This window comes from Dipteris shenzhenensis, chromosome 29 (genome assembly GCF_047967505.1).
Source record: "Dipteris shenzhenensis isolate YYH24624 ecotype China chromosome 29, Dip_SZ_1.0, whole genome shotgun sequence".
Lineage (NCBI taxonomy): Eukaryota > Viridiplantae > Streptophyta > Polypodiopsida > Gleicheniales > Dipteridaceae > Dipteris > Dipteris shenzhenensis.
Genome location: NC_141624.1, coordinates 47884727 through 47906719, shown reverse-complemented (window position 1 = coordinate 47906719; position 21993 = coordinate 47884727). Strand labels below are relative to the sequence as shown.

Sequence of the window (21993 nt, the reverse complement as noted above, 5' to 3'; positions counted from 1 at the left end):
ACGAAGATCTCATAAGTTGTATCTAGTGGAGTGATCAAGTGCGATATTATAGATCATCTTTGACACCCTCCCTTGGGAATAAGGCAAATCAACTGCGAGACAAGGGGTGGCATGAAAAAACTCATTGAAAGCAATGTAGAGGGTGTGGAGACTAAATTCTAGAAGTGGCAGGGTTATGTGCATGGGCAAGGCTCTTAGCACTGGGTCTTGGCTCACTTTACAAAGGCAAGCATCTGGCATCTCGGTGTAGACAATCAATGGCCCAATAGGATGGCCCATACAACCATCTATGATGTCTCAATAGTATAAGAATGCCCCATAGCATATGGCAGCTCATTGTAGGCAATAATGGCCCATCCATAAGATGGCCCATACGACCACCTATAATGTCTCGGTAGTATAGGACTGCCTAGCTATAGCTATGTGGATTTCGTCTCTACCCAAGGCACCTTTATTATGGCCTAACCTGACAAACTCTTGGCACACCTCGTTGCCTTGGAAGTGAGCATCTAAGGGCCGACCTATACGTAAGGGTGGACATTTTAATAATATTATGCCAAAAACTCTCTAAGCATCTCTAGGAGTGTGTGTGTGTAGAAGACTAGAACCTCTTTGGATGATGGCACTCGATCGAGAAGGGAGGTGATCTATTGTCTCAATTTAGTCAATGGTTGGACTGATGGGTGAGGTCTTCAAGGGTGGAGAATCCTACTCTTGCTTATAGCACGCATGAGCAATGAGTGATGGTTGATACATCCCAACTCAAGCACATAAAATAGGTCTTTGCAATGATTGAAAAAGCTCATGTGTCCATGCCTAGTTGATCATGAATTTCGAAGAAAGAGGCCCTCTCCAAATAAGAAGTTTTTGTCCGATGAATAAGCTAACAGGATGTACAGCTTGAGGATTGAGGTGATATCTCCCTCTTTTTGACTTCCCTCAATCAGTTTGGAGAGATTTTCCCAATGGAGATTAGACTAAAGAGCTCTCTTACTGGCACTCTGATCCAGAGATCATGAGCACTATTGGTGTCAAACAAGGGCTACCCGGTTTGGCCTCTACATTAACGAGCTCGAGACAGTGATGCAGATACAAGCGGGGGATGGATGCTCTCTTGCTGGCACTTTGATCTAGATATTGCTGTATGCAGATGACGTGGCACTTTTGTCTCCCTCAACAGAGGGGTTCCAGAGACACCTTGATGCACTACAATCTTTTTGCGACTCTCATGATTGAAGTGTCGAGGGCTCTGACTAGAATAGTTGGTTGTAAAGGTGGTGGTCATATTTAGTGTCTATTGGGGTCCATGTGCTTGTGAGGTGGGCCTCTATGAAGATCCATTGGTGAGACTAGTGCCAACGACCCCGTATGTGAGGCATGTTCCTTAGGAGCCCTTGTCACAAAGTAGGAGCTACCCAGGCTTGGAGCATGGGGCAAGGCCCCTAACTATGAGCTTGCCCAGCTTGGATCTTACTTATGTCCCTAGATTGATGCTATCCAAGCCTCCCTTTGGTTGGGGTAAAATCATTGTCTTACAAGCGACCCTAGCCTAGATATTTTGTGTGCCACTTGAGCCTGCCCACAAGAAATTGCATACCTACCACCTAAGCTTCCCCATGCATCCCATATGAGAGCACAAGCAAGAGGCTATATACCAAGCCATAGCATAAAGGACTTGAATGCTCTCCTTGGCAAGGAGAGCTAGCCAAACTCCAGTAAAGGACCTTACGCCAAACTCACTCTAGCACTGAGGCAATTTGGTGCTCCCTTGAGATGTCTAGTCCCATTGACATCCCATGTATCTTACCGTCTCTCTGTAATGAATCCAATGAAAACCAAAGTCTTCTCCCCGAAGTTGAGACGCCTTCGACCTTGTGGAGAAACCAGTTTAGTTGATCCTAGAACCCAATGCGAGATAGTGTACCTCCAGTGAAAGCCAGACCCTTTCTAGACTCTCAGATGAACCCTTCACAAATATAGGTGTGCTGTCTATATTCTTTTGGATGGGGAGACGCATCCCAATAAGGCTAGTTGTTTGTAATCAAAGGAGATCCTCTGGTGGCTCTTCCATAAAAAGAAAAAGGAAAGGGGCTCGTGGGTAGCTTTCCCGTATGCGCCCCAAGTGCGGATCTGTTTGGAACTGCCTACATAAAAGTCGGAGATCCCATGTCTCATTGATTGAAGTCTAATCTACACACGGTGCCTTGTAAGAAAGTCTAATCCACCTTGTCATAAGCCTTCTCGAAATCCAAAAGGAGGATAGTCAGAGGCTGGGACTCCTCTCATGCCCAATCAAAGGCCTCTGGAAAAGTAGAGATGTTCTCTAGGATGCTCTTCGTGTGATGGATGATGTCAGGGAGGTGGGGGCGTAGCCACAAGCTCAAGGCTTGACTAGGATCTTGTAGGTTGTATCCAGTAATGTGAGCGAGCATCATGGGCGAATGGATGCATAACCCCGCCCTTTTGGGATCAAGAAAATCCAACCTAGGATGAGAGTCTAGGGGTGAGTCCCGAGATGAAGATCTCTAGAAAATCCAAACGCAAAGGAGTGCTTAAAACTGGAAAGAACAGCAAAGACAAGCTGTCCTTTGTAGAGCATTGGTGTCTTGGGACTCGGAGAGGCTTGAAGGCTTCCAATTCCAACAGCTCCTAATCCGTGAAAGAGGCTGAGGATGTGGGCCTAGACCTCCTTGCCTTGCATGCTGCCAACCATTGTGGGGTCTCCTCCTCTTCCTAAAGAGCTGTTATTAGAAGGAGGTAGTCACCTCTACGATCTCATGTGGGTCTGATTGGAGTTGACCGTGCTCATCTCTCAACCTCCATAGCTCGGTCCTTGCTAACTTGAGGCTTGTGGTCTAGAGAAACTGCTTTGTCATCCTATCCCCTTGCTACACCCACCTGGCTCTAGAGGATTGATAGGGGTACTTCACACACCGGATCTCTATCACCTAGTGTAAGTTTGGCTCTCTCATATCTATCCGCTAGCCACTAATAATCCCGCTCCTACTCCCTATGCCTCTCAATGGGGGCCAGATACTCCAGACTGCCCCCCCTTTCCCCCCCCCCCCCCCCGCCCCCCCTCTCTCTCTCTCTCTCTCTCAGCCAAAAGACTCTCAGTCTTAAATCGATGTATGGCTGATTATGTTTTTCCAAGCAATAATGTAGGCACTCTAAATAATTGCAGCTGCTTTTTGCACTCCCTGGGAATTGCCATGTGCCCTCCCTAAGTAGATGTACTAGAGAGGTTTTTTTGCTGTCCCATAGACCTGTTGGTCTTCCGTGGACGTTAATAGACTTTCTTTCTTTCTTTCTCTCTTTTTTGAAGGGTTTTCTTGCGTTGCAGTGCGTGAGACTAGAGCTTTGCATTGCTCCTCTAAAGGGCATTGGCCATCCATCTAGGCCAACCATCCTCTGGAAGGTTGTGGGACCCTCTCCTCTTGAGATAATGCAATAGGGATCCTCAGTGCCCCTATCCACGGTCGAGCTACCATAGTCTCTCTAGGATCCTGTTGTGCCAATGCTGTCCAAAGGGCTCCGTTGTACCTAGAAAACTCATTCTCGTGCTAAGGATCTCCGCTACTAAACTGCTCTCATGTGCCCTGCTTTTTGAGGGAGGCATGGCAGCAAGCTCAAGCTTTTCTTTGTAGACTCTAGGTTGTAGAAGTCGCCTCCAACAATCCCCAAGAATCCATGTCTGGTAGACTTTGTAAGCAGGCACGAAGGGTGTGTCTGGTAACGGCATGCAGGTGCATAAACATTCAGGACCCCAATCCTGGCATCCTTAATCATCACACCCATCCAAATTGTACGTCCCACTATTAGCTCATCTTGATCAAAAACCTTTGGGGCCAGGGCTTGGCCCACTACATTGCAAACAGCCCTGCTCCGCCTCATTGTGCTGGACCAAATATCTGGGTCCCTTGTTGGAAGAAGTCAGTTTCATTGGGCGATATCCATAGCTGATAACATATGCTCCAAAAGCATCAAAATGTCCATTGAACGCCCAAGTTCCCAACAAGGCTTTCTGTAACTCAACCTAAGATCGTGACTACGGCTACTGCCGTTCATGGTCATAAACCCATGCACATTCCAGTTCACTAATTTCCAAGTCATGGAGATGGGGTGACGAAGAGGACCTTCCGATGGTTGGAAGCATGTGTGGCCAATTTTGAGCAAGTGGTTTTTCTTGGAGGTTTGAAAGGGGAGTTGTCTAGATCCATGTGACAACACACAAGAGGCATCACTGGCTCCAATCCTACCTTGATGGCGGAAGACATCGAGAAAGAGGTCGAGACTCGCAATCAAATTGCGCATTGGTTCAAGGACCAATGCAACATTTGACTTAGCTGCTCCTCTCCATGCGTATCACTGCGACTCCACATCCCAAAACCACATTGATCTCTAGGGAAAGAAACCTGGAAAGTGGTGTTGTGGCCGTGGCTAGGGTGTTGTGGCCATGTCCTAGCCACAACTCCAATCCCTGATGTCCCAAGCCCTCCTTCAGCATCTCCATCATCTAGCCCTTCATGCGAGAGGGTAACCCTCGTGGACCTTTGTGTAGTTCTAGGCATCTGCGGATCAAAACTCTCGGGGGGGTGGAAGGGCCTTGCATCTTGGAAGCTGAAAAAAGGGCCAGAGTTTAGAGAAGGCGAAGAAGACACTTGGATGGGCTGGGGCATGGGAGAGCCTGAAGAGGCTGAAGCTGGACTTTGAGACCGAGCACTGGTAGAGTGGGGGGCGATGGATGGGGCTGTGGCAGGTAAACCTCCGGCTGTGTAGAAAGCTTGGTCCGGGCATGGGGGGGGGGGGGGGGTAGGGGGGATGTGGAGGGAGACGAGGCCTGGAGGGGGGGTGGGTGATGAGTGATACCATCAGGAGGAGGGAGCTATGGTGCGAGGAAGATGAAGAGCGCTGGTCTTAAGATGGAGGGATTGACTTTTCTTATGGATTTGGGCGTAGGGTAATTCTCAGGCATTGGATATTATGATCATGATTTTAAAAAGGAGCATTTGTATGCTGTTTGAGGAGCATCTGTATGCTGTTTGATAGGAAAAAGGGCTCATTTGTATGCTTTTTTTTTGGGGGAGGGGCTAATGCAGCTTAGAGGTCAATCTGTTTCTTCTTAGGTTTTTAAGTAAGTGTTGGTCTTTCTATTTCATCTTCAACTTAATGGACAGTACTAGGATTGAGCTAGCTATCTTTGTTGTGGTTTCTGATCTTTGAAGACATAGGTTTTTGTTTCACAGTTGGTAGGTTTTCAAGTAAGTATTGGTCTTTGTATTTCATTCAACTTAATGGACAGTACAAGGATTGAGCTAGCTATCTGTGTTGTGGTTTCTGATCTTTGAAGACATAGGTTTTTGTTTCACAGTTGGTAGGTCTTTCTTCACTTTGTAGATTCATACCCCTGATTCAAGTAGATATTGGGTTGCTGCTTCTTATGATGAGCGTTTCAACAATCGGCTAGAGCCAGAAAATATTGACAAGGTAAGACCATGTCCAATTTCATATATGCTTGCATCAAATGATGTGGTTGGTCATGCTCTAATCTTTCCTCTTGTTAGCTCGTCACATTTACATTCTTCTTTATGATGGACTAAAATGGACAAAACAGTAGCGTGCGCCCCCCCCCCCCCCCCCTTCTCCCCTTTTTTTTCCCGTCCTTCCACAGTAAGCTTTTGATCGACTGCATGTTTCATAGCAACAGTCGATCAGTATGCCATTTCTGTGTGTAACTTGAGCATCCTTGTGAACATTAGGGAACTCATCTAATTGTTTCCTGTAGGAGTTTTTGCGCCTTTGGTTCAAAGACAACTGTGATCCTTACAAGGATGAGGTAAGATGCTCTTGGAATGGTTTCAGTTAATAAGCAGTTCATTATATGCCTCAGGAAGAATTATTAGTTTCTATAGGGGAAAGAATGTATGCAAGCGATGAACACATTTTCATGTAGAATGCACACAATGTTTGTGTTAGCGTTTGAATCTATGCTCACCTTACATTTTGCAGGTTCTGCCACCAGCCCCAATGGAGCTTGTAGCAGAGCTTGCTAGGCGGTAATTAAATTCTCTTCCTGTATTTCAAATTGCATTGTCTGCAGTTTATGCTTTTGGACCAAACTAGAATGGCAAATTCCAAGTGTCTAATTAATCAGGAGATGTGTATTTGTTAGATCCAAGGTTTCATACGTTCTTCAAATGCCTATGGTACATATAACAGATTCTCAGATAGTAGAGTTTCATTGCCTGACAGTTCCTCCACTCAGATTTTCGACATTGCTTTCTTTGGATGAGTTAGTCTATCAGTGTTTTTGTGTCTAGCTGCTTATGGCATCATAACTGTCTGTTCCTGATATAATTTGATGGGTGTTAGTCTGAATTTTATTTAGCCCATGGTGGCCGGATTTTGTGCATGAATAGACATTTCTATTCATTTGCTTGAGTAGTGTATTGGATCATATTGTATTAGTTCTGTACATTAGTCATTGGCCCCAGAAAATCCCATTAAGAGTGTACTCAGAGGTGAAGGCTATAGCATTGAAGAGGAATGATGGTAGCAGTCCACGTGGAAAGCTAATATGAAAGAGTTAGTTGCTGCCAGATTATGCAGTGGATCTTTTTAATTCATCTCTATGGCTTGAAGAAGGGGTTTAATTTATTTGCTAGGTCGCGGAACATCTGCAGGGAAAAACATAGTTAAAAGCCATTAAGTAGAAAGAAAGAAAAAAAGAAAGAAAGTTTATTAAAGTCTTCGGAAGACCGATGGGTCTATGAGACTCTGAAAATCCTGACACAACAAGCTGTGGTAGTGGAGCTACTAAACGAGCGTCCATACCAATGCAAAATGCAAAATGCAAAAAATGCAAAAATGCAGAATGGCAGTACTAAGTCCTAAGTACAACATAGTCATGTCGATGGTCGACTATATATATCAATCTCAGCATCATCATCAATATCATCATCATCCCCAGCAACGGCAAGATATCAGGATGGATGAGGCAATGGAGGCATGAAGCCGGCAATAGAGTGCTGTCGGCCACTCAGAGGTGCGGTCTTGGCACGTCTCCTGGTCGTAGGTCTGCGTCTAACCAGGGCTACTGTGACCCCCGTCGGTTGGGCTCCGACTCTAAACAAGGAGGGGATGTCTCCAAGTGTGATCTGTGTGTCGACCCTCTGTCTGAGCTGTCAGGTCACGGGCTCTGGGTCACGGTCATGTCGAGGCCTCGTCTCGTTGGGGTCCATGTGATCTAGCTGAAAGAACTCCGTGATAGAGCTCTAAGAGGGATCAACCGAGGAAGAAGTCTGCTCCTATCTCGGTGCTCGGAGTATCCTCTCGCGGTGTCTAAGTGCCTCATGAATGAAACTTGCCAAACATCGCTGCTCTGGGTAGTAGAGGAAATGGGCTGAAATCCCATAACTATCTCTGAAGAGGGAGTGGAAACGTCCTCGGATCTCATAGTACATGGGACACCTTGTCAACAATTTTATCTATCCACGATTCTATCTGTAACCTGAACCTCTTTACGTCGTTGAAACAGTCCCGGGCGGTGGCTATCTGTTATTCCACCCAGCCTTTCTCAAAGGATAGTAAATCATCAGATCCATACGTTATTTCATTCATACCTATCCATGAGACCCTCAATTCCCTAGATAGTTCTCCTTGCCAAATGTCATCAATTTAGCCTCTCCACTTGGTGCACCTTTTTACCCCTCTCTTGGGGCACATTAAAAACCACTTGCCCCTTGGCATTATTGCACATTTAGGTGCACCTAGGCCTTAGCACTCAGAACTATCTAGTCAATGCCATTCCGCCCTCACCTAGGACCTTGGCAGTTACTTCTCTTGACCATTTCAATTACGCACATTAACTGTTACAAAAGTTGGTCATCTAAGAGAAAATGCCCACCGATCTATTCTAGGTCATGCTATCCCGGCTAGAGCATAACATTCCTTCCCTCTTCAAGCATTAGCGTCCTCGATGATGAAATCTGGGAAAGCTCTCCGTAACTGGTATACGGATTCCCAGGTAGCTTCCGATAGAGGCTGACCATGCCATGCAACCAACACCGTGGGTATCTTCCGATTTCGTATCTGCATTGTTCCTCGGTCCAGGATTCTTGTTGGTTGGCGCTTTGCAATATCCTCTATCTCCTGAAACAAAACCACACCTTCGATTAGTGAGTCACCTGTATGCAAAAATTTCTTTAAGCGCGAAACATGAAAAACCGGGTGCACCTTACACCCCTGTGGAAATTCTAATTTATAGGCTACACTGCCTATTCTCTTTAGAATTAACCACGGCCCACAGTATCGAGGTGATAACTTAGCACACTCTCCTGAAGTCAATGACTTCGAGTGCGAAGGAACTCTGAGAAAAACTTTTTCTCCTTCTTCAAATACTCTTATAGACCGATTTTCATCCGCATACACCTTGGCTCTATCCATAGCCTGGCGGATATTAGCTCTCGCAAGTGCTAGCATCTCCCGCATCTGAACTACAAAGTTCGCGGCACTAGGCAATTTCTGAGGTATTCCAACTATAGTTGGATTTGCTGGTCTATAACCATAGTTCAGTTCAAACGGACTGAACCCGATAGAGGAATGTTTCCTATCATTGTAGGCAAACTCCAACAATGGCAACCACTTGTCCCATGTATGTTGCCTCAATGACACATATGCCCTCAGCATGTCCTCTAAAGTCTGGTTGACTCTCTCCGTCTGACCATCCGTCTCAGGATGATCCCCACTACTCATTTCTAACTCAGTCCTCAGTGTCTCAAATACCGCTGTCCAAAAGTGACCGGTAAATCTGACATCTCTGTCTGACACTATGGATCTAGGCAATCCATGCAGACGAAATATATGTCTAATGAACAAATCCGCCACTTGCGGGGCATTAACAGAGTCTCTAGTTGGAATAAAGTGAGCCATCTTGGTTAGACGATCAACCACCACAAGGATAGAGTTATATCCTCCTTGTGTTGCAGGTAGTCCTACAATAAAGTCCATGGAAATGCTCTCCCACTTACTTAGTGGTATTTCCAAGGGCTGTAAAAGTCCGGGTGGCTTCACCCGCTCGGCCTTACTTACCTGACACGAGAAACACCGTGTCACATATTCATGAATATGCTTTTTCATCTTTGGCCAAAAGAAATCTCGCTTCACGAGATCATATGTCTTCTCGACACCTGGATGTCCCGCACACGGGCTATCATGGCATTGTCGAATGACTCTCTGCCTGAGATCATTCTGACCAGGTACTACAACCTTGCCATTTCTAACTAGCATACCATCCCTTATGGTATATCTTGCATAAGTTTGGCCTTTTCTGGATGCCAGGTCATCCTTTTCACTTTCCCCGGGTTTTAACACATGAGCTTTAGGCCATAAGCTCTGGACAAACTCGTCCACTTTTTGAGTTTCTCTGATCTCGGTCATTAGAGCACTCTCTAATACCGTGAAACTCAGGTTGTGCATAATGCGAGACAACGCATCAGCCACCTTATTGTCTTTTCCTCTTCGGTACCGAATCGTTAGATTAAACTCCTGCATGAGCTCTGCCCACCTAGCTTGGTGGCCCCTCAAGTCAGGTTGTTTACAAAAATGTTTCAGAGTATCATGATCCACATCCACATAAAACTCTGAACCATACAAATAATGCCTCCATGTTTTTAAAGCATGGATAACAACATACAACTCCAATTCATGAGTTGGCCAATTCCTTTGAGAGGGAGAAAGCTTCTTGCTTTCAAAGGCTACTGGCCTTCCCTCTTGAAGGAGGACTGCTCCTACCGCAATGCTACTTGCATCGGTTTCTAGGAACAACGGTTTCTGGGGATCAACTATTTTTAGCACCGGTCCTGAGACCACAGCTTGTTTTATAGTGTTAAAACTTTCTTGTTGATTCTGTCCCCAAATAAAAGGTACTTTATCTGAGGTCAGATTAGTCAATGGCGATACTATTCCGGAATATCCTTTGATATGCCTTCTATAAAACTGGACAAGTCCCAAGAATGATCGCAACACGCGGTCAGACTCTGAGGGATTGGCCAAGTTAGTATCGCAGCCACTTTCTTTGGATCCATTTCTACCCCCTGTGGAGTAATTATGAACCCTAAATACTCAAGCCTAACCATACACAGTATAGTTTTCTTTTTATTCACATAAAGACTGGCTTTCCTCAAAGTACTGAACACTATTCTTAAGTGTTCACGATGCTCAGTAACACTTTTACTGAATATCAGGATGTCGTCAATAAAATGTACTACGAACTTTCCGATATACGGACGTAGTAAATCGTTCATAAGCATGACGAAGGTCGCTGGAGCATTGGTAAGTCCGAAGGGCATTACCAAAAACTCATAATGACCAAACCTGCTTTTAAAAGCGGTTTTATACACATCCTCGGCTCTAATCCGGATTTGATGGTAGCCGCACTTAAGATCTATCTTGCTGAAAATCACGGCTCCATGTAATGCATCTAGCAAATCATCAATCCGAGCCATCGGATACCTGTGCTTAACAGTGATATTATTCAATGCTCTGTAATCTATACAGAGGCGAAACGTATCATCCTTTTTCTTCTTTAATATCACTGGCGAAGCAAAAGGTTGGAAACTTGGTTGAATCTGCCCCAACTTGAGGTATTCTTCCAGTTGTCTACGCACCTCCGCCTCTTCCGCAAAACTCATTCTATAGGGAGGTCTATTTACAGGTTCTGCCCCCGGGATCAGTTCAATCTTATGCTGAACTTTCCGCTCTGGAGGTAACCCATAAGGTAGTTCATCCCTAAAACATTCAGAGAACTCCTCTGTTATAAGATTAGCTAGCTTGGCCATCTCACCACTTTGCATAACATCAGTGCTAGCCGAAAAATCACCAACCGGCTCTACCGATGCTGTGCAAAGGAATAAAGACTCTACTTGAGCTTTTCTGATTTCCATCACGGAAACCAACGGTCCCTGAGGTATATCTTTTTCACCTCGCAAGACATAAAGCACATCATTCATCTTGAATTGATATACGTGCTTTTTCCAATCAATGGCTGGATTCTTCCTAGAATGCCACGCCATACCCAGGGCTATATCTGCATGAGCAAGCTTGGTTATTTCAAAATCAAGCTTCTCAGCATAGTCCTGAATCCGAAGCTCCAACTGGGTAACCCTTTGGTCCCATACTTCAGTTGAACTTCCATCTGCCATCCTGACTGTATATGCATAGTCAGATGGACTGGTTTTTAATTTCAGCCTCTTCACGAGCTTGGAGTTAATCACATTGTGAGTTGACGCCGAGTCAAACAACACAATGACATCATGACTGGCCACTTGCCCTTTCATTTTAATTAACTCCGTATCATTAAAGGCCGTATACCCCGTTGCTGCGGGCTTAGATAGGATGTTATCAGGTGCACTCGTCACTAACTTAGCAACAGATACACATAACAAACAAGGTACTAACCTCTGAGAAGGTCCCGCCAGTTGCATCTGCATATGTTCCGCATTGGGACTCTCCTGCATTTCTACGTCGCATTCAGATATTATCATATTAGCCGTGCGGCGGTCTTTATTTAGTGGACAATCCTTCCACTGATGTCGCTGAAGGCAGCCGAAGCACAATCCTTCTTTTCTAGCTTTCTCTTTTTGTTCAGGGGTCAACGAGGACTTTGACCAAGCCGGGGCTGCCATTGGAGTTATTTTCCTTTTCACCCCAACGGTGGTACTTGTTTTTACTGGTCCCTCAACCGGCTTCACCTGCTTGGTTTGGCCACTTGGCTGTGACACACTTGTCTTTGAAATCCATTTCCTCTGAGATCCCCCTTTTCTCGGGTGCTCATACTGAGTCCCTGCCTGCACAAATCCACCAGATCTGCCTCTGGCATCCTCATAGTTCAGGGCTACTGCAATAGATTCATCTAATGTAGTCACATACTTAGCCCGAACTTCCATTTTGATCTTGTCGTTCAGTCCGTAGATATAGTCTTTTAACTGAACCGACATAGGTAGAGGGTCTGTTATTTTCATGACACACTCCCTGAATTTGTCAGTATACTCTGCCACTGTCAGACTCCTCTGACGAAGATTTCTATAAGCATCCCAAGCTCGAGATTCTTCATCAGGTGGAAGAAAGTGTTTCTTGAATTCAGCTTTAAACCCTTCCCAGGTGGTTGGAGCAACTTGATCCTTCTGTTGCTTTATCCACCATCTGTCCGCTGCCTCAATAAACAGGTGTGTGGCCTCGCGGATTTTCTTTAGATCGGATCTAATCTCACAAATGGCGAAGGCTTCTTCCCACTTGTGTAACCAAACCTCGATCACATCAGAGCTGCGCTCAGTCATCCGCCGACCAGCGTACTTCTCCGGTCTATAATTAGCGATATTAGGCACTTTGACCCTTGCGCGCTCTAAGGAATGTATACTGGGCTCTGGCTCTGCTGGAGCTTTTCCCTTATCAATTCTAGACGGTCTAGCCGACAAGGCTTGCACCATCTCCCTGATCTCATTTTGACCAGCATTCACTTGGAGCTGCTGGTTCATAATCTGCTGTAAAGCATCTTCTAATATCGAAATTCTACCAATCAAAGTAGATGCTGCTTGATGTGACATCTGTTGTGTAGACTGCACTCTAGACTCACTAGGATTCACCCTAGAATTCTGCCCTTCTGCCTCCATAGTTCCACAGTGGAAGATGGGGTTTTTTTTTTTCTTTTTTTTTCTCTTTATTTATTTATTTATTAAAAAAAAAAAAACCCAAATAACCAATATATACACCCTTCACTTCTGTTCTGCTTTCCTGTTTTTTTTTTTCTCTTCTACAGTGTAGAAATTATAGGACCATATGAAAACAAAAAAAAACTGCACGGAAAGAAAGAGCTCCCTGATCTTTGCGACGACTCCGGCTGCTCTTTCTCAGACGTAGAGTTTCCCTTCAAAGTCCATTCCAAATAGACTGTGCAAAGGCCTTAAAATGCCTCACCGGCGGTGCTGTTGCAGGACAGCAAGCAAGATACGACCAAAACGTATCTGACGATTTCACGATAATGTAATCGACGTGACGCCTTCACGTTGCGTAGATTATCATCCCGCTCCAAAGTTCGATTAGAAAAACCTGTCTGACTACCGAACCGCTACGTTGCCCCAAATGTAGCCGTCCCCTGCTCAAACTCTGCTTGGGAAAACAGCGTCAATTTGTTGACCCATAAGCTCTTTTGACGTCAACGGCGTCCAAGCTCGACCCGTCTATCCTTCTCTAGACCATACGCTCCTCTTGGCGCAGATCATCTATTTCTTGTTACAACATCGATCGCCCAGGATCACGTCACGTACAACCTTCGTTATCCTCCGCCTTCACCGTGATCAGCACGTCGCTTTCACCAGTCGTCGTAGCAACACACCAACCAAAGTCAATATCGTCCACCTTCCCTTCATCCTCTAACCATGCTCTGATACCAAAATGTCAACAATTTTATCTATCCACGATTCTATTTGTAACCTGAACCTCTTTACGTCGTTGAAACAGTCCCGGGCGGTGGCTATCTGTTATTCCACCCAGCCTTTCTCAAAGGATAGTAAATCATCAGATCCATACGTTATTTCATTCATACCTATCCATGAGACCCTCAATTCCCTAGATAGTTCTCCTTGCCACACTTGCCCCTTGGCATTATTGCACATTTAGGTGCACCTAGGCCTTAGCACTCAGAACTATCTAGTCAATGCCATTCCGCCCTCACCTAGGACCTTGGCAGTTACTTCTCTTGTGACCATTTCAATTACGCACATTAACTATTACAAAAGTTGGTCATCTAAGAGAAAATGCCCACCGATCTATCCGAGGTCATGCTATCCCGGCTAGAGCATAACACACCTGAAGATGAAATGCTCCTCTGTCTCAACCTCCTGTATGTCACATAGTGTGCATATGCGCCGCTCCTTGGGTAGTCGCTCTGCTCTGCCGCTCTCGATGCGAAGTCTATGTGAAGAGACCCGGAACTACCCAAGAGAGATCCTCATGGAGTAGGGTAGGTGAATCTGTGTGTATCCTGGTGGGTCAATGAAACCAAAGTCCCAGCTTATACAAACACACCATCAACCATAAGATCCTCTACAATTTGTTTGAGAAGGAGAATTTGGCAGTTAAAGTTCGTGTCCATAACACAGCCTTAGTAAGGACATCAACAAAGTCCCAACTCCTACAAACACACCATCAACCATAAGATCCTCCACAATTTGTCTGAGAAGGAGCCATTGGCAGTTAAAGTTTGTCCATGGACCATGACACAGCGTTAGTAAGGATATCAGCATCTATCATAGTTGGAAATACATAGGACACCGTCCTATGGGTAGGTGAAACTAGGCATGCTTCTATCTACAAGCACATAGGCTTCAGAGCACGCCATCCTTGAAACTTCACCCTCTGCCCCAGGGAGACGTTTTGACATTGCTAGCTCAAGTTTTAACTCTTACTTAATGCTCAATCTGCGTTAGACCCTTTAAACCTGAAGTTTACAAAATTTACTGTAGAAACTTTTTCCTCAAGGATATGACAGGTGCCTCAGCCTTGCAAATACATGAATTCTCTTCCTATGTAACATAGAGGTCATGCAAGGGGACATTTATAATTGTCTTTGGGTCATCTGGAACATAGATTGGCATATCATCACCTAGATCAATTTGTCATTTAACATTAGCTGGCAGCTGTTCCTAAATTTTCTTTTTGTCTATTGACATGAGAGGTGGCACGAGTATGAATCCTTGAATGAAGTTAAATTTTGTGTGATCTCATACAGTTTTGAATACTTTCTAGTCCGGAGTCAGATTGTTGAGAAGCTGACCTCAGGCAAACATAGAGTAAAAGAAAGAGAGAGCCTGCTTGGTACCTTGCCTGGTCTTAGGTCTGCATACCTGTCATGAATGGTTTTCTTGTACCATCTGGGTATGTGTGGGTTAAACAAAAGCATGCTATGAAGCATTTAAAGCATCTAAAACTGAAGCATCCAGAACCTGAGGCTCAATATTTAGCTTCGAATCAGCACTAGTCTGAGTATCTGGCATACACTGTATATTCACCCCAAAGGTCATTTTCTGCGAGAGTTTTCACTATGCGGGTGCACATCAGTGGAAGCAATCTTAAACTGCAAGAATCGTTCACACATTAAAAAGAGAGAGAGAGAGAGAAAAGAATGTAGATCTGAATAAATATTTCCCAAACAGGCTGAGAAGCTCCACCCCAATACACAGTAAGTAGCTGTGCTCTCTTTTCTACTGGATATCAGTAGCTTCCTTGCACACTCTTGAGTTGAGAGATGTGAATGACAATGTGCTCCAAGATTCAGCACAATGCTTGAGATCAGTCTAATGTTCAAGGATTGGAGAAGTGAGGTGTAGGACGAGACATGGAGAGAGGGTTTGACCCTCACCTTATATGGGCCATAAGATTGCCTAGAGTGGGCCAGCGAGCCCCTAGTCATAACTGATCATGAGGGGCCCAGGACGGACCTGCAGTCGACTGACCTGCCACATGGCCTGTGTGCCATGTTGTCTGCCAATTTCACACTTGCTCTTGCTGTCACATCATCTACAAATTGTACACATATCATCCTGTGGTTTGCCACATCAACAAACCCACCATGTTAGCCCTATATGCTGTATCTGGTTGGGCATGTCAGCAGTCAGACTGATTGTGACTTGTAGACAGCCAAGCCATGCCCAGCAGTCGGACTGATTGTGACTTGTAGACAGCCAAGCATGCGTCCTTACTTCAGTTCATCCATCTGACTTATAGAGGTGTGAATCAAGATGGTTTGCCGCATCAACAAACCCGCCTTGTCTACATCATCTGATCTGGTTGGCACATCAGCAGTCGGACTGATTGTGACTTGTAGACAGCCAAGCATGCATCCTTCAATTGATCCATTTGACTGAGACAGTGGCACGACCATGATCGCTCCTGGAAATCCGGACCTGCACACAAGCACAAATCACTGATCATAGAACCACAAAGAGAGGCGCAGGCATGCTTACCACCCAACCATGATGCTCACAGGTCTAGGACCCGTAGAATCTGAGCATCTCCCCGAGCCATAGGCTGGGCTGCTGGCACGAACATCTACATCCAATCAGTCCACAACCTCCTGGCGTCCCATACGACCAGAAGGCGCCATAGGGCCTCAGGACTGCGCTGGGAATCCGGGCTACGCTAGAAAGCAGGTGTGCGTCCGCAACACAATCTAGGATCTAGACCAGCATGGAAGAGCTAGACCTTCTCTAACTTGCGTGTATGAAAACTGAACTCCTGGGCCCCTTATATAGGCTCTAGCCCAGTGTCGCTAAAAATAGCTGGAACCCTTACTCGTCCGTTGCCCTTGCAACCCAACCTGAGAATCGCCTGCCTAGCCACTAGCCTCCTCAGGCTATCAAAGCTAGTCCTATGCGCCTAAGCACACAACAGATACAATCCGTGCACATGACATACTCGCCTTCCTCTAAGAACTCACTTCTGAGTTCAAAAGAAAGTCTAACTAACTTGGCATCCACGCCATTTACAACCACATTGCATATCTTTTAACCACTTCATTAAACACAAAACCACTTAGAAACAACTTTGAAAAGAAATTGGATGGAGAATAGAGTGCCCCTGCTCAATGGAACCAAACACGAGACACCACACTGGCCCCAAACACTTTGGCGTCCCTTTTGGTATTTATTTAATTCTTCAAAAGTGGAATTTTGCTTTACAACAAGGGCGCACCCTTGTACAGTTTTTCTTGCATTTTCCATTGCCAAAGCCAACACTTGGTCTTTGCCTGCATCCAATTCCAGTGCACCACTAGTACTCAAGTGCCAGGGTCAAACTAAGGCATTTCTCAACAACAGTGGCACCTGATTGTGACAAGGCATCAATGCAAAGCCTGAGAAGTGCTCAAATAGCCTCAAGGCATAAAATTGCAACCCAAACTGTCTCTCGGACACTAACGAGGCATACCCTCTGTGACTGGCTATCTTCTTACAGCCTATGTTTTGTTTTTTGAGGATGAGTTTGGGAATGTTCGTGGATTCATCTAGGTATATGTTTCTGCCGTATCAGTGGACATGCAAATTTCACCATGTGAAGTTTTCGTCCAAGTTGTGGCCTGCTGGTATTGTGATAATTCTTTCGATCTTAAATGGTGCGTTGCCCTAGATTTAGATCCTCGTTTGGGAGAGTATAAAATGAAATCGTTTAGACTTCACAAGCAGTTGTAGCTTGAATGAAGAGATTTTGGACTACATTTTGATTAGCCTTCTCCTTTAGTGCTAGCCTTCGTGATGGCTGAGTCTGCCCTTTCCAGAGTGCCGACAGAAACTCAGTACGAAGACTTTGTATAAAGGGATGCTCAAGTATGTGTGGTTGTGTGGATTTGTATGTGTGAGAGCATATTTTTATACTATGGTCTACATCCATTGTTGGGTGGTCATGACATCAGTGGGGATGTCATAGTAGCTAGTCCCTGCTGCTATGCATGATGGAGTTTATCTTATGAGTGACTATCGTGAGATTAAAACTGCACTATGTTGTGTTTTTAGAGGATGAGTTTGGGAATGTTCCTGGATTCATCTAGGTATATATCTTCTTATAGGACGAGGGGCGATCTATGCCCTTGCACCTTTCCTCTGTCCAAGCCCCGAGCAGAGTACAGATGGCTTCCAGGCAGTAAAAGAGAGAGAGAAAGCAAATTGGGAGCTGAGAAATGAGAGAAGAGCAAGGCTCACTGGTGAAGAGGCCAGGGCAAGAGAGGAGCTAGTTTTCCATGGCAAGGTCTATCTGCAACCTGCAGCCTATCCTCGAAAAGTGCGAAGAACAACTGCACAAGCCTTGAAGAGTGTGCTCAAGCAGTCCGTGCAGCAGCAGCAGCAATAATATCATCCGTACATGATTGCCTCAGAATGGGTGCCAGTAGCTCTGTCCAGCAGCTTAGAGACCTTGGAAAACATGAAGACTTGTCCGTACAGCAGGAAAAAGCAGTCCGTATTGCATAAATGGTGATCCGCACAGCAAGTATTGTGCGCATTGGAAGTCATGTAACAACCCGTACAGCAGGTTTGTTCCGTACAGCAGTGATTGTACAGCCGTACGGAAGCCTTGGAAAGTGAACCTTAGAGAGAAAGGTGGAGAAATGATCTCGGGGTGCGTGAAAAAGTGAGACAGGAGCAAGAAAGAAACATAAAAAATCCAGTACCTTTGTCAAACCAACAGTATCGTCCTAACCAACGAAACATTGGTTTCTCTTGGGGCTAACATTTAGACCAGTGGGTGCACTGAGAATTGGGCTAGGGACTTCTAGGAAGTGGGTGCTTCCTCTAGGCCAGTCCTCTTGGCCAAAGTAACCATAGAAGTAGCCATGGGGTTAGCTACACATGAAATTCACGACCCCGTGACATACCCGCCTCTCTTGAGACAGCAAACAAACTCTTTTGCTGCTACAAATTATAACAAATAAATAACAATGAAAGAGGCATAAACAGGCCATACTAGAATTGTCACGGGGGCGTGAAATTCTAAGTACTTTATGTACTAGCAAACTGTGACAACTTTGGTTTTAAAACTCCAAGCGTGGGCTTACTAATGTGTAATTAAATGTGGCATGGTGCCTAGCACATAAGCGTAATTAATCCCTAGGCCCAAAGGCATTCCAAGGAATTAAAAGAGTGGTTGTTGTAAAATGATGATGTGGTATTTTAAATGGGCGCCCTAGAGGGCCATGTACCTTCAGTGGCCCCCCTAGAGTTCCAAGTGGCTCTAGTGCCTTCTACATGCTTCTTTTCCATTCCTGGACCTTCTTGGGCCTTCTAAACTTCACATGTGTGGTTTTCTCTCTCATCTTCTCCCTTTGTTGAGATTTTGGACTGGTTTTTCAGCCTCCTTCAGCTGAATTCCGATTTTCTTCATAACTCCTCGCTCGTTTGGTTCCTCGACTTCCGTTTGGCCCGATGGCTTCCCCTCTACCTCCCCTTTGCAGTGATATGCTTTTCCCTCCGTGCGTTTAGTAGAATGGGCAGAGCCGAGCACTTCTTTTACTGGTCAAAAGTGGCTTTTTTTGGGCCTTTTTGCTTCTACATCCTCTTGGGTCTCTCCTCTTGCAAAGCTACAACTTTCTGTTGAATTTCGAGTGGTCCCACGCACTGGTTGGCTGGTTTTGCTCAGTTTTGGAGGACTTTCCGGCGATGAAACTTCTCCAGAACCTTCTCAATGCATTCCTCTCTGAAGCACGCTTCTTTTGAGCCCAATAACTCCTACTTCTTCGTGACAGAAGTGCTTCTTTTCGCATTCTTTCAGTGAAATTCTTGCTAGTCGACTCCTGTAAATGCTCTTTCTTCATGCCATTGCACTCCTCTTTGGTTGAGAATGCAATTGGGCATTGGCTACTATGTCCTCTTGGTGATTGAGGACTTGGTTCGAGTTTTCTGGGCTTGGTGAGTTGTGATTTTGTTGCTGTAATTTCTTTTTGCCATAAGCTATTGGTTGGCCTTGTGTGCCGTCTCTTTCTTGGTTCACAGGTGCCCAGGAAGTGCTACATGAGTCATTCTTTGGTTGGATACTTTGTTAATTTTATTTTGGAGCTTTGAAAAGCTTTGTGAATGCCATCTAGAAACCACTCAAAGAGAGTGCAGCTAGGGTGCAGTGTGATTGCATCTGGACAGCCAATGGAATTGCACTCGAAAAAGAGAATGCCTTTGGATTGAGCCTATGGGTTAAGTGCACTTATGTGATGGTGTTCTATGCTTGAAAGCCTTGCGAAGGCTCAGTGAATTGGAACTGGGTGCTTAGTTGCAGGGAAGGTCTCCGAGATGCAACTTGTAATCATTTCATTGTGAAATATACAGAAATAGCGAAAGGGGCGCCACGGTGTTTGGGGCCAATCGGGTGCACTTGTCTATGTTTGTTGAGCAGGGGCATTCTAGCCTCCATCCCTTTTTCAGTGGTTTTGTTTGTGAACAAATGGGTAAATGCCAAATGGTAATCATGCAATGGTTAATGGTTGTGATATATGCTTTGTGAGCTGTAAATAAGTGCTGAAGTGATTAAAGGTTTAGGTCCACTGCCCTTTGAGTGATTAGAGGCCGGTTTCATTGGTTCCATTGCCAGGACACCACACACTCTTCCTCAAGAGGTAGGCCTTGGTAGTTTGGTGGAAGGATATCTTTGCTGCACTTTTTGACAGTTGAATATTACGGCCATAAACATGGTGAGTACCCATGAGCAAGAGAGCTCCACAACTCCTCAAAGGAGAAGGCAGGAAAGCGTTAATGATCCAGCTAGTGTACAGCTGCAGGGAGCACACCAAATGTCTTTTGAGTAGGCCACACATGAAGGTACAACTCAGGTCAACGGTGATACTAGTTCTAGTAGTGAGTCAGATGATGCTACTATGTTGAATGCACAGCTTGCAAGTGCAGTGACTGCTTTGACTCAGCTGACTCAAAACTTGGCTCAGATTGTGCAAACAAATGCCAAGAAGAAGAAGAAATTAGGAAAGCACAAGTACAGAAAGAGTGAGTACACACATGGATCAGCTTCTCATGGCGGACAGCACACTCATGCATCGCTTTCCCATGAGGGACAGCCATAAAAAATGACTCCGAAAGTGACTTCCAAGAGAGAGGAATCCCCCAAAAGAGCACTTGAGAAAGAGGTACAAAAAGTACAGCCAGTGCAACAGTATGAGTAGTCAGCACAAGGCCTTGGTTTGGGTACTTCTACTCCTCAAAATAATAATGTGCAGTCCATAAATGTGGCTCAGCCACCTCAGCCATATTTGAGGCAGCAACCTGAATATTTTGGTACAGATTCTATCTTTGATGCTATGTTGATTTCACCGTCAACTGGGCATAGAAAGCAAGCCATGTATGACAATGTGGGAATGCAGCCAGGCATGCAAGCCACAGCACATGCTCCCATGCCTAATGTTCAGCCAAGCATGGCTCTCCCTAGTGAAGGGAATGCTGCAAAAATACAGCCATCTTTGGGACAGACAACATCAAATGTATAAAGAATTTAAGGATGGTGGTTCTTATGTCAAGTTTGAGACATATAATGGAGTACACGATAGGTACAAAGCCCTCACATTCCTTTAGCAGTTTGATGTTGCATTTCTTGGGGGTTTGTTCACAGAAGCATCCAAGATGAGGAAGGTTGCCACATTTTTGAAAGGCAATGGACTTAAGTGGTACACCAACCTTATGCTTCATGGAGATGCACCTGCTACTTGGCTCGAATTTAAGCAAGTGTTGTCTTCTACTTGGCTTACTCCAACTTTTGAAGTTGAAGTACTTTCACATTGGCATGACTTGTCATACAAACTTTGCAAGAATCTTGATGATTACATTCAGAGGTTTTGGGATGTTTTGCTGCCATTGAGCTCTTACAGGCATGTTTCTTTGAAAGAGCAAATAGAGAGGTACTGTTGTGGATTGCCTAGTGAGTGACGTGATTATTGCATCAAAACCAAGGTGGGTTCTATGACTCAATTAATTGAGAATGCAAGGACAGCATATGCATGGATGCAGGAGAAGAATTTGGGCTTTATGGACAGCAAGAAAGAAGATAGCAAACGGGCTGCCAAACACCAGGATAAGAAGGACATCAAATCTGAAAATAAAAATTATGGCAAATGACCATTTCAAAAGGGAGGAAAAGCCCAATTCTAAGCTGGTCAAAGGCGTGGACAGGCTAATAAACAGCCCGGTAAACAGCCCGGTACCAAGTTATTTGATGAAGAGAAAAAGTCACTCATGGAGAAAAAAAATGTTTTATATGCAAAGGAGAGGGACACCGCTCTTATGAATGCTCATCCAAGAAAAGAGAGAGGTCAGATGATGGTAAGAATGATGATAAATAGGCTGATCGGAAGGGCAAAAGGCCTAAACCTTCTGCAGGACTTCTTCCAGATGTGATTGGGAGTTTGCCACATGCACATGATGAAGAGGAAACGAAAAAGATTGAGATGTGCAGAGCATG

The 21993-nt window shown here is 45.0% G+C and overlaps 1 protein-coding gene across 3 annotated transcripts in view; it reads left to right on the top strand.

The window, feature by feature from the left end:
• The window catches only part of PUR7 (purin 7), a 72568-nt gene that overhangs the window by 34731 nt on the left and 15844 nt on the right, over positions 1–21993 (top strand). For all 3 annotated transcript variants that reach the window (XM_087400377.1, XM_087400375.1, XM_087400376.1), the window contains exons 8-10: positions 5398–5487; positions 5786–5836; positions 6010–6056. In XM_087400377.1, coding sequence (XP_087256503.1) covers positions 5398–5487; positions 5786–5836; positions 6010–6056 — 188 coding nt within the window. The remainder of the gene's footprint in view (positions 1–5397; positions 5488–5785; positions 5837–6009; positions 6057–21993) is intronic.